The sequence below is a fragment of the Colius striatus genome, chromosome 9, assembly GCF_028858725.1.
Source record: "Colius striatus isolate bColStr4 chromosome 9, bColStr4.1.hap1, whole genome shotgun sequence".
Lineage (NCBI taxonomy): Eukaryota > Metazoa > Chordata > Aves > Coliiformes > Coliidae > Colius > Colius striatus.
Window position 1 is genome coordinate 29,559,697 of NC_084767.1, and position 13,972 is coordinate 29,573,668.

The following is a 13,972-nucleotide window of genomic DNA, read 5'->3' on the forward strand; positions in this document are numbered from 1 at the left end:
AAGGAATGCATGTAAAAAGATGGACACAGGCAACACGATACAACCAGCAAAGTTGACTCAAAGCCACCCTTTCTTTACTACCTACTTCCTTATATATTCTGCTTCCACCTATGTGATCACCCAGGGCTCAACTGCTTAACACGCAGCACTTGTTCCTAATAATTGTAAGCAGCTTGCCAGCTGCATCAACTTGTCTCTGCCATCTTTAGTCACTGGTCTAAGCCATATTCTTACCCACACTCACTACAATACAGCAGTGAGTGTATTAACACAGGTACTGGAAAATTCATTATGCATTTATTTGGACTGAAAGGAAAACACTGCCCTGCAGGCACTTTGCATGAAGACAATTCTGTTTCCAAAACCAGAGCTGTCTGCTAGCAGGCTCTTACATGTTTCCCACGGGCAAAGTAAAAATAAAAAAAGAAATAGCCCATGAAAATTAGCATAAACTAGAACAGATTAAAAAAACCCAACCAATTCTGAGGAAATACTTGGTGTTCTTCAGTAGTACATCTATCAGTAAATGGCTAAACCTCCAAGTTCCCCCAGTCACAGATCTACTACTGGGCTACAAAAACATATTGCAGGGCTATACATGAAGAATAACTACATCACCTTTAGAAACTGAGGATGTGTTTAGTTCATTAAGACTTGAAGGAACCACTTCAAATGCATGAAGAGATTGTGTTGCATTGCATAAAAAATATTAATATCATTGCTACAACTGTATACCAGCTATAAGAACACAGAGGTTACAGAGCAGTCAGTGCTTCTCTTTAATATCTGTATTCCTGCTTTGCTATTCCTAAGAAAACTGAAGGTATTAGCTAAGTTTTTCAGTATGATAGAGGCTATTGTCAGCCAGAACCATATGTAATTCCTTTAATTCAACCTGTCTTACCACAATTGTATGATACCATTTATTGTCTTCTCAGACCAAGGCTAGCAGTACCAGAAGCACTGCTTTTACAGGACACACAAAGGGGCAAGAGAAGCTTCTCCAGCATTAGGTCTGAAATCATTTGCCAAATCCCCATCTTACATATACTAGATAACTCTAGGTGGAAGAAAAGAAAAAGAAAACCAAATACTCCCTCCAGCAAAACCTACATCATCTGCACTCCTGGAAAAAAACCTCACCTTCTACCGAGACAAGTACTAAGAGAACCAGGCCTAAGCAATATCTAGCCTCAAACTTCTTTGTTAAATATCAAAATGGCTCATAATAATTATCCATCTTACCTATGACAGAATGTCCTGAAGCTCACTCAGCTGTTTTGATAAACAGTTATAAGTCAATGCTAACTGCATATGCATGGGCATCGGTGTCCTGGTGTTATTTATATTCATATTTCATTGTGAACTGCATTACATTGTATAAACAAATGACAGAATTTTGCAAGTCTTGCAGATTCCAAGGAGTAATTTCAGTCTTTCATCCTCCACAAGGGAGAAGATGAAATTTTTTTAAAAGTGCACATCTTATAAAGAAATCAATTCCAATTCAAGGAAAAAAAAAATCTGATTTCTATTTTTTTTTCTTTAACCAGAAGTATAAGCTTGTAATTCTAAAATCACTGGAAAATAGTTTTACTAAAAGTATATGTTTGGGGCTAAGCCAGCTCCAAACCTGTGGTTTAAAGTCAGAAGGTGAACCAATTTCATTAATCCTGACCAGATTCAGTTTTCTTTCTATTATCTGGGAGATAATAGAGAGTCATTAAAACCATACCTCTTTTCTTTCTCTGAGGGTGGAAAGAAAAGGACAAACAGGAAAATGGAGTTTACACATGGGTGCAAGACAGCCTATACTTATATTGTAATTCGTTACAGTAAATGCTGCACAGCATATTACAGTTCTCTCCAAGAGGAAAGCCCTTAAGTAACTATTTGAGGAAGCTATACACTCCTGGATCTTAAGACTTTCCAGACTAATTTGAGTATCAGTGGCTAGTAAATCTGGACAACATACTATCCAACAGCACATTCTGTCATTTCAACTCAACGTCTTTCAGATCATAGACCAACTGCATCTCAAAAGAATGTATTTTGTATTTTTGTGATGTATTTTCATCTATATTTTCAGACTCACATTTTTTGAAGTTTAAACATTTAATCCATGGAATAAGAAGCAGGCTTAATAAGTTAAAAGGAAGCACAAAGGAGAATGCCTTTCTCATTTTCTCAAGAGACTTCTACTCGCCAAGTAGCCTCAGTGAAGAAATTGGGGCTTTGAAAACAGACATTTGATGTAGACATGAAGAAAAGTAGCAGGATCGTGTTCTCCTGTGTGGCATTTTTAATTTATGTGTCATGAATTGCTCAATTGCAGTTCATGTCCCAGTAAAGAAGGGCAGGGAACTATCACATCAGAAAGTTTCTTCTAATGGCATTGAGTCACCACTCACTGACATTTACAGGACTCAGAGTAAGCCACAACTGTTCCCTGTTAGAAAATAGGACTGTAGGAGCCTTCCCTTTCCAAGTGCAGTCATTTTTCCTCAATTTTAATATCATCTGTCTGGCTGAGGGCTCCCGAAGCATTCTTCCAGGAAGAGCTACACAGTAGGATGTTAAGTAACTATCCAGTTTAAGCATGTCTAATTTTATCCCAAAGTTAAGTCCTTACTGAACCTTTTGTAGCTTTATGTAAAAGTCACCAGAAGCTTGTCTGTCATAATAAGGGCACAGATCACCTTTAAAATCCTGAAAGCTTTAATTTGCATGATCTTTGGAATCAAGATCCTTTCATGACCTTTTTTCTACATCCAATTTGAGCACAAAGCAAGCTCAAACCAAAGACATTGAGATTCTCCTGGTTCCCCTTGAAACCAGAAACTGGGCTGGCTGCATCTGTAGGTTGATGTTTACTCATGACTGAAAGTAATTTTCAGTCACTATCACATGAATTTGGGCAGGGAGATAGCCATACTCAGCATGGTGGATGATAAAAAAAAAGTTTGCATAACTCATATTCCAGTGATAATAGATTTAAAAAACACTGCTCATACAAAAATCACCTCTATGTGCACATATTTTTTTTCAGTATAAGTGATATAGGATTTCTAAGATTTCTAAGATAACTACTCCTTTGTAACAACTGTTTCACTGCTACATCATTTTTCTTAATTCTCATCGCAGATGAATAGACCCTGATGTTTGTTGCTCTCTTTCAAATAAAAAACTTAAATAATTGAAGTCTTCATTTATTAAGTTAGTTAGGCAAACATAACTAGGTACCAGTCATCTCATTAGAAGAAATAAGGCTATTCATGTGCTTTCAGTTAGGTTCTGAAGTACTCTCCTCAATGGGAGACTTAAATCACCAAATATTTATTTTCTGTGTTCATTACATTCAAACACAAACAAAATAAACTGCCTATCTTCCATCCTGCAGAGGTTTCCTAGGAAACCAGAGAAGACTCAAAGAAGGAGAGAACAGCTGGGGGGGGGCGGGGCAGGGAAGACACACATGAAAAACCCAAGCCAAAAAGATGCCCACAAACAAACCCCAAAGAACCAAATGCTTCATACTTTCAATTTTAAAACCATCAGAAAGGTATCAGTAATAAACTTAGAGCAGTGCAATTCACACTGACCTGCTTCTGCAGGGGGGTTGGACTAGATAACCTCTGAAAGTCCCTTCCAACGCCTAACATTCTATGATTCCATGAACTCTTCTCTCACCATCATCCTACCCTACCTCTGAAAAGCTAAAAAAAGCCCCAAGTATGGAATTTTCCTATAATGTAGTAAAGCTGCAAATTTTTGGTCTGCACATTAAAAGGAAGGCCAAGCCCAAAGAGGTATGCTTACTGAAGCCTTACTGCAAGTAACAGTTTGTGATCCCCTATATAGAGATTTCTTTGCTGAGGACACAGTTTCTACTTTTGAAATTATTCAGCTATTCAACGTGAAAATTCCATTCAAGAAGTATATTATTACCACAGTGACTCAGTGTGTATATTACAGTATCCTAAGGCTTCCTTTGAGATCAAGAATGCTTTGTGCTTAGCATTGCACAAATTCATAGGAAGGTCCTGCACTTTACAGTAACAACATAAAATCAAAGAATGCACAAACTACTCAGTCTCAGTATCCAGGTTTAGATTAAATTTGCCATCACTACAGTAAATGTTGCAACCACAAAAAAAAAAAAAAAATAAAGAAAAATAGGTAACGGACAATTTGTCTGACCTCAGTTCTAGTTTAAGTAGGTTTCCAGCACTCTGCCAGTCATTAGTGTAATTCCAATTCAGCTGTGACAGCAGCTATTCTGTCATGTTGGCTCTTCCTTCCCCACGTGTCTCCATTTTCCATGTTCTGCTTTGCTGGTCACTAGGCTTGATGCATCTTACATCAGTTTCTTCCCTTCCTTTGTTGCCAAAGCATGTTCCACTATTTTCTGACTCTTGCCAAAGCAATCATTTAAACATCTGGAAATCATCCTCCATGACTTTCCATGAGCAAGAAGTGTCTGCCTTGCAATATAGTTCCCATACAGTGGCAATGCCTGATGTCTTAAGACATCACACACACATACACACACACACACATATATATATGGTGTGTGCATTCCCCTTCACTATTCAGACAATTCAATTTGTTTTTAAAGGTTCTGTTTTATAAACTATAGCAGTCCTGACAAATCAGATGCTGCCTGCTGTAAGATAAAAAAGTATGCATAATACAACAGTTCTGTTTTGTAAGCCCTTTGTAAAAAACATTGGTTTAATGTCTCACTGCCTAAAGAAACACTGCCAAAGCTGATAGATAGCATGTGAAAAGCTCTTCCATGTTCTCCACAAGTTAAAGATAACATCTTTAACATTGGAAGTTCTTTAACTGCATCACAAAGCCAAGGCAAATATCTTTTCTTTTAGATGCCAATAGATTTGCAACACATGCACCAGGGTGTGTTGTTTTGGAGTGGTGGTTTGGGGGTTTGTTTTGCAATAAAAGATGTTACTCTTTCAATGGAAATTTAATACAGAGGAAAAGCCGTACTACTTTCTGTCTGTAACTCTGAAGGATTGGAAAATGCAAGCTGCTTCTCTTCTTTTCCAGGGCTTGAAGTCATGATAGGGCAGTACCTCCTCAGTTGCACAAACCCAAGGGCTCTTCAAGCAGTACAAGCTTCAGTGCCTTTGGAAGTTCCTGCCTTTTTGCTTCCCTTCATCTTCCTTTATCAGAGCTTTGGACACATTGAAGATTTTTCTGTCTGCCAGACGTGCACATAGTAAAAACCCTGAATAAAAGAGATTCAGACCTCAAAAATATATGTCCTATTCAAGTCAGGGTCCTCTAAATTTCCATTTTATAATTTTTTCCCCATGAATATCACTTAGGCTGACATTGGACCTGATCACCGAAAGACAAACTAAAGCCTCTTGTCCTTTTCCTCATGCTTTTCTGTAAAATCAATTATGAGAATGATATTTCTCTTTACAATATCCTACTATGTGACAAGGAAAAGTATCTTTAGTTTTAGCCCTCTCTGATCTCAGAGCATCTTATCATCACTCCAGTCTAAATTTCTAGTTCTAAGATGATTTAGATCTTTGTATACCTTACCCATTTTTTTCTCTTTTTTACAGATGGCAAGGTAAGTATTTAATTCCTCCTTATCATCTGTGAACTGCATGAACATCCTGTTTCTTTCCTGATCTAGAGTACAGAAGGCCGTCTGTAAAACTTAAGATTTCATCCACAATAAAAATACGTTACTCTTAATGACATACATTTATTTAATTTTCCAACCACTCGCAACAGCAACATTCAAGCCAATACTAAATTTAAGATTTCATAAGACAATGAAACAGATGTTTTATTAGCAGTCAAATGCTTTTACATCAACGCAGCATAAAGCAATCAGGCAAGAGCCTTTTAAAATTATCAGATAGGAGCTCTGCAATGTCTTCCTCTAGAACAGCCATGTATAATTATAATTCAACAGTCCACACAATGAATGAGGCTATACTTCTCCCTTAGAGGATACAGAGATGCTACAGTACCATGTACAAGTCTAACTCCTAAAATACATTTGAAATATTTGTTAAGATCTCCAAGGATCCGAGGTCCTCCAACACATTTTAAATCTTCCTGATAAATAAATGATGCATTTTCCAGAACTCTAATAAATGGCTTTTCCTTGTAGAAATAATATCTGACAGCTAAAGACACCTTCGGTCAGATGGGAATCAGCAGTCATGGTGCTAGACAAAATTAAGCCAGGACAACCTTAGTACCACAACATGCCTTGCTAGCTGAAGTCTTCAGTGGTTCACCTCCAGTTTAGTTGATTCAGGTGGCAGGTTTCTATGGGCTAGGTCATAGCTACCACAGAGAATGTTCTCTGTTCTTGACCTTAACTTCTCGTACAAAGCACTACTACCAGTGGGACTGGGACATATGTGAAGATAAGTGTCATTAAAATATATTCTCATTTTTCTGACAGGAAGAGGAATTTCAGGAAACTTCCAAGAGGTTAGAGGAAGAGTGAGATGACCCAGCTACCCAATGGTATCTTCCTTCAAGGAGGCTCATTGTTAATGTAAATGAGAAAGATAAAGATAGATCATACTATATTAAAAAAGGAACACATGTTTATTGTTTACATTATTTGTTAATAATAATTACATTTCATAATTCAGGTAACTGAATGTTCATAAATCGGGGTAATTTGATTTCCCTGAAACAGCACCAATGGCTTAAAAATGGCTAAATTATCCCTATGCCTAGTATACCTAATCATATATCCTAGTTTAAAGGAAGTTTCTCTTGCTGGTGAGACTTCTATTATTTGTCTCAACAATGTGCCATGGGATACTGTTACCTAGCATGTGAGGTTCAGTACCTAGAGCAACTAGCCCAGAACAGACTCATGATGATACCTTTAACTACCTCAATCTCTTTCTGTACTACACTATCATTGTGCCTTTAATCTTTCACTTCAGATCGTCAGATTACTGAAGGATGCTGGCAAGCCTTTCCCGACCAAAGAGTGTTTGGAGAAGATATTGTATGGACCTTCTCAGCCAGATGTCTACTGCATAGCAGGGAACAGGCCTCAGTAAGACAGTTTACTCTTCTGTTCCTACTCTAAATGAGTTCATGTTGAAAACTCTGAATTCCTGCCAGCAGTATCAGAGTAGCTGCCTGTGTTTCTATTCAGCTGCATTATCCAAAGAACAGGGGCACAGAGATTCAAATTAATTCTTTAGTCCTCCCATACTACCATTACATAGTCCAGAGTCTATAAATGAAAACTAGCAAAGACACAGAACACTGTGTTGAGTTTTTCAGTATAAAAACAACTCCATTATCTCATTTTCCCAACTGTACTATTTACACAAACTGCAGAAAAAGATAAATTCTCCAAAACTCCCATCATCAGCTGACAAGAGCATGGCCAAGAAACAACCTTAGACCAGCTCTCCAAAGACAAGACCCATCTTCAGCAGCTAATAAAAACAGAATCCCAAGGGTCTGCATGAATAGAGGTTCCCTGTACAGAGAACATCCCACCGCTGGCCCTCTGACAATCATTCTTAGTCTTCATGCTTATATAACACATGACCTTTCTGCAGAAAATGCAGGCGGGACAGTGGAATAATGGAATTGTTTCTCACTACAAGAATAAAAGACAGCACAGCAGGCTATGAAAAATGTATGTTACTTACTCAGAAAAGATAATTGTAAGTAACGGTTTGGATATTTTAATTACCACAACACCAAGGGTTTATCAGAATCCAAAGCTTCCTGCATGCTACTGTTTTCGTAACTATAAATCAACCTAAAAACCAGAATTTATCTCAATTTATCGTGTCACTTCCTACAGACACTATCACTGTTTTAATCTTTCTAGTAGTTCAGTGACAGCACTAACTCTTCAAATTTCTCAGAATTTAAGTCAGGAAAAGCATAAATCATAGAACAATCTGTGATAAGAACTGTGGAGAAATGGTATAAGTTATACACATATAATGTATTGATTACATTACAGACATAAACAGCACACAATGTCACCTCTGAGGTTCCTCTCATCTTCAGTGTTACGTGACTGATAAGCCATTTTTCTCTAGCTTTAAAGAACTTGATTTCTTAAGTAATTGAAGGACACTTACTTTGTACTACTGAAAGAAACACATTTTTCTCATTCTCTTCTCATTATGCTTTGCATAATGACATGGATGTCATGAATGTCTCATGGATGCATGAGACATTCCAGTTCAAATTCTACCTGACCTGCACATGACAGTCTCAACCAGGACTTTCAAAGGGCAGTTTAAGAAGGTGGGTCTGTTGCAGTTTGAGATTTCAGGCTAGTGCAACAATCTTTCTTCATGGTCTGAAAGTTCAAACTCCAAGAAGTCTTTGTCAAAAACTTAAACTCCAAGTTAATGTGATTAATTTATTCATTTTATACTATAGGATACTTGGTTTTGCCCTGTGCATTCCATTAAGAATAGGTTCTTTTGTCTATAAAATACATTGAAGTGCAAGCTTCATCTCTCTTCACTGACTCAATGTCAAGACATTGGAGGGGCACTTTCATTTATTCTAAGATTATTAGAACCTTACACACAAAAATGTGCTGGCTCACAAACATCAGTGAAACAATCATTATACATATAAGGATAGATCAGACTCCTCTAGTTGGTATTTCAACTGTTTTTTATTGTTACTTTCTTATGTTTTTGGCACTGACTTCATTGCCTTTCTCTGTGTATGGAAAAATAGTTACATATAGGCTATGAAAATCATTATCATTAAATAGGACCAATCCTGACATTTTATGTGAGCAAGTCAACCCAATAGAATGTTGTCATATTGACAAAAACTGCAGAGATAAAAGAACTTTACCAAGAAACAAAGCATGAGCATGCCAAAACAAGAATGAAAGCATGAAATGACCATTTGGTTTCTATGGCAATAATCTATATTTGTAAACACTGTGTCAAAAAATGCCTGCACTAACAACCACCACACAGAATTGTTCTTCAACCACAAAGTATTTTCCAAAAAAATCCCCAAACCCAAAAACACCCAAAGTAATGTGGATAGCTTAACGTGTCCCTCAATTTTACATATGTCATAATTTTGAGTAAAAGTTTACTCAGTCTGAACAAGGGGAATCTTCTTGAGGACTATCTCTTGTGGAAATTTCTGTGCATAATCTCCTTCCCACACTTTTACAGGCAAGAACTGAGCCAACCACAAATATCTAGAAGTCATGAGACAGTCCCCAAAGAACTGCGACTTTTTCATAAATAATGGATTCTTATTTTTTGCTTGTTTAGAGCTACAATCACTCCCATTTCAGTTATTTCTATGACTATAGCCACATACACAGATACCTACATGCACAGACACAGATGTGCACACTTTCTTATTTAGAAATTAGAGGTATATATATAAGTAAAATTGCAAGAATTACCAATTTTTTTCCCCTTGCCTTTCATATCATTCACTGTAGGAACTTTGAGGTCTCTACAAAGATGAAAGACCCATAAAACTAAAGTGGTATTTGGCACAGATAATAATTCTCTTATCTCCTCATAGCTACAACAGACTTTCCCTTGCCATCATATTCCCCATGCCTCTCCCAGAGAGAAGACTGTGCAATGTAGTAACCTCTTTTCTACTTAAAGATAATATCTCTAATATCAGTGAAGGGATAAAGGATACATTTAACAGCCCCTATTCAACTAGTTTGGCTGTTTCTATTTCCATTAAAGCCAGTCCATTCTCCTTTTTCCTTTGCATGGTTTCCAAAGTGAAAGACCTTGAAAATTCAAAGTCAAAGAGTATCATGAATTCAAATAGCACAACCATTGCTTGGTTTTGCTTGCTCACATTGTGGAACATGGCATATTAGATACTTTTAAAATCAATTCCAGGGCTCATATTGATGTCATATTGATCAGCCAAAATGTGGCTGACACCACAAGAGCAGGGCAGAGAAGGATAAATTACCACAAAATTCACTGGCAAGAGTGTGTTGCAGAAATTGATGAGAACTTGAAGGCGAGGATAGGACTACAGTGAGAAGTACAGGAAAAAGTGGCAATTGACCATCAATGCCATGCCCATGTGGAATTTGCACAGGCAAATCCTCTTGAAGGAGGTGATTCCCTTAATTCCAGCTCCAATTCAAGTTTACCAAGAGACTTTCCACTGAAGGTGTGTTTCTATTTTTCTTAAATACCTTTTTTGAAGAAAGACACTACATTTACACTCACAGGTGAATGGGAAAGGATCATAAAAGCATGCACTACTTCTGCTAGTAACTTCTTCTGTCTTTAGTACTAAAGAAAGAGGAAACATTATACAGTTTATGGAAATCCCTACACCAAATGTTCGGGGTTTCCAAGTAGGAAGTGCTTAAACAGCACATAATTTCAGTCATCTTCTGGGCACTTTTTTGCCTTCCTGCATTTCTGAACTCGTCTGGGCCCCTATGCAGAAATTAAAACCAGGATTCTTCAGTCTTTCTAGGATTTTGCACTGCTGACTTTACTCCTAAATAACTTTTAAATAGGCATATTTCATATCCAATCTCAAAATGACCAATTTTGCTACACTAAGCTTGAAAGTTGTTGTTCATGTTTTTGTGTGCATTTTAAGCATGCATACTACATAGCACTACCAGCCAACTATTCTTGAGCAAAACAGATCAACCTCCAAGAAGGAAAAAAAAAAAATGAATATAGAAACTGGCATTACTTAAAAGCACAGTAATGGTAAGTGCCAAAAAAGGAAAAATTGTTAAGCAGGATGTTTGGTTTAAAGAAGCATTACAGTCCTTCTATTAAAAATTTTTAAACGTTTTAACCTGCTTCAATATAGTCAACTTATCTATTAATATCACTCACACTTATTGTGATATACTTCTTATTTCATGATATACATTGCGTTATACCTCATACTTCTGTAAATGTCATTTCTTTCTTCGACTGTGGTTGGGGTTGACAATCAGTATTAATTCTTCACATTTTTTCTAGGATTTGCATGAAAAAATTGCTGGTAAAAGAGCTTTACATATATTTTACATATTTTCTGAAAGCCTGATAGCTTTTTTTCCTAGTCTAAACTTCCTGAAGTGACTTCCTCACTTCCCCAGATACTTCCAATATTTCTTTACCACATCACCTATATTCAGGTGACACATTTGGCCAATGGAATGGGGAAAAGTGAACCAGCTGTAGAGATAAAAATCATCTGCAGTGTATTACAATGTACACTGACCTCAGACATCTGCACAAGTACTAAACTAAGATAAACTAAGGTTAAAAACCTTCCCATTCTACATTTCTGGGCTTCAGTCAGGAACTAAATCAAACCTGAAAGTCTCTTGTTTTTGCAATTAGACTAGACCAATGTGTAGGATGTATTCCCCTCTTTCTCACCGTGCACCACCCTTCACGACACACTCAAGTAACTTTGGGGGCTTTTTTTTGTTGTTGTTTTATTTTTAATATAACAAACATTGGAGAAGCAGCCTCCTCCTCGTATGTATAGTAGACAAAAGCTGTCACATTCTCCAACAGGAAAATGATTACGTGAAGTGCAAACAGATGTCATTAATTTATTACAATGTATTTTGCTCTCTGACTTACCACATACCTCTAAATTTCATCAGCTATCAGCATACGGGAAGTACATTTCAGAAGGTGTTGCTACAGTACTGCCTCATCTCATAATAATAGCAACAAACTACTAAATGCCACATTTACTAAACCCCAGGGAAATCTCACATACTTTTTTGCTGTTTAAAAAAACAACATTTTTTATCATTTTTACTAAATGTATACCAAAACACATAGTCATATTTTCACAAATGTTTCTTTTGGTTTTATACATAACTGAAAAATGTATAATATATGCCTCCCTTTATGGCTAGTGTATAAAATATACTTCCAAGATTATTCAAAGTGCCCCCTCTATGGGACTTCTTACACAGCTGAACATAGTCAGAACAGTCCCATTATGTTTTATAGAACTAAAGTTTCAGAATTATTGCACTGTTTTATTCATCAGGCTTTGGCTCCTCCTCAATTTGTGCAATGCAGCGTATTACCCCTGGGGTTCAGTTACCAGAAAAAAATAAAACTCTTGAAGATATGAGAAAAAATAATTGCAAACTGTAGTGTAGAGTACTGTACTCATCCCTTTGTTGGGCATTAAAGAAAATAAGCCAGTGTTACACATGAGAAGCCTAGGAAGTATGTTCATGAGTACAATAGCTACAAGACTGTCCCACAACCAGTCGGCTCACATTTCAGGAAACTAAGTACTGCACGACACCCATCCAGACTGATGAAAGAGTACAGTCACCACACATTCTCCTGACCATCAATCTCTCTCTTGCAGGCGTTGAAATTAGATTGCATTTTTAAAAAGCATATAAAGCAGCCTAAGAAAGTTGAGGTTGCACCGGCCAGGTACGCAGCTTGCCAGTCCTCCTGCCTTCAGAGAGCTCGCTACAAACGGCCGCAGCAAGCCCCGGGGCGTCGAGAAGGCAGCGTGCCATCGCTGCCTGCTCCGGGGGAGCAAACGGCCCCTCCAGCAAAAGCCAGCAGAAGGAGATGGGAAGAAAGGAGAAGGAAAAGGGGGGAACAATAAATAAATAAACAAAAAAGGAAAAAGGGAAATCCACATTTCTATATTTCTCTAAAACAAAGAACGTGAGAAAGCAGATGTGTTTCGGCGCAAGCGACTCCGCCCTGCGAGGCTTGTGTGTTTACTTCTCCCAGCTCGGCTTGCCGGCGGCTCCCAGTCCCGCAGCCTTCCTTCAGCCCCGGCCCGAGCGCGCGTTTTTTGTTGCGAACTGCCGGGCCGGGCAGCTCAGCCCGGGCGCTCGCCTTTTGATCGTCCTCCCTGCTCTGCGCTCGCAGCGAGTGCCGCCAAACCCCGACTTCCAGAGCCTCCTGCTGTCTTCTGCTCAGAAGCCCAAAGCCAAAACTCACGACCCACTTTGCAGTATATGAAAGGAAAAGTCCGTTTAGTCTTGTATCGAGAGGTTTTCCATTCCACTTTTTATCCAGATCACACAAGAAGCACACTGCATACAAGAAGGGATTATTACCTTTTTGTTTAGAGAGAGAGAGCAATACTCACCACCATCATATTCTTCATCTTCTTGCGCTTTTATAGTTACAAACCAGCCTAATAAAGCAGCAAGGATGAAAAAAGTTCTTGTTTGTACCCAGATTGCCATCATGCCTAGATATTAGGCACGTATCCTCCTGGGCAGCAGAAAGTGCAGGTTATTTTAGCACCATGAAGCCAGCCGGGGAGTCTTTCTGCTGTTCAGCATCAGTTCCAGGACAAAGTCTGCAAGCCCTTTTTTTTCAGCACCAACTCCAGTGCAGTCTGCAAACACTCCTTTCAGGGGATGCAGCTTTAAATAGGAAGAATGCTGCCTCCACTTCTCTTCCTGCCCCTTTTCAGCTTGTTCAGGCTCCTAATCATCCACTCCCTGCCAAGCAACAGTCTGATTGATGGTAAATAACCGAATCAGAGCTGGTTTCACTCTTCCTTGAACTTTTCTCTTTACAAGTACACTTGAAGGATATTTTCCTGCAGCTGTGCAGTGCATGTGTTGTGTCAGGACCATTTATTAAGAAAGCAAAAGCATAGTTCTGTAAGAAGCTGTGAGGAAGAGAATGCTCTGCTCCTAACACACCCAGCCCACACTTCCTGGGAATGGAGGGTATAGCCTCATTTGGAGACGATTCCCTTATTAGGAATTTGATCCCTTCCAGCTTGCTGAGAGGAGGAAGTCCTCCTCCCTTGATAACTGCTCCCTGCCTTGCTGTAGCTGCATTATTAAACACAACTCCAGTTACTTCAGAGGGACGCCGGAGCCACCAAGGCAGCATGTTTCAGGAACGAGTAAATAACCACTTTTTCCCCCCAAAGGGAAGTAATCTCTCTCAAATGATTTTCTGAGTATTTTTTCCTC

General features: G+C 38.3%; 1 protein-coding gene across 1 annotated transcript in view; it reads right to left on the minus strand.

The window, feature by feature from the left end:
• Positions 1-13,623, minus strand: part of COL5A2 (collagen type V alpha 2 chain) — a 110,799-nt gene extending 97,176 nt beyond the window's left edge. The window contains exon 1 of the mRNA XM_062002455.1: positions 13,126-13,623. Coding sequence (XP_061858439.1) covers positions 13,126-13,228 — 103 coding nt within the window. The 5' untranslated portion in view covers positions 13,229-13,623. The remainder of the gene's footprint in view (positions 1-13,125) is intronic.
• Between the last annotated feature and the right edge of the window lie 349 nt (positions 13,624-13,972).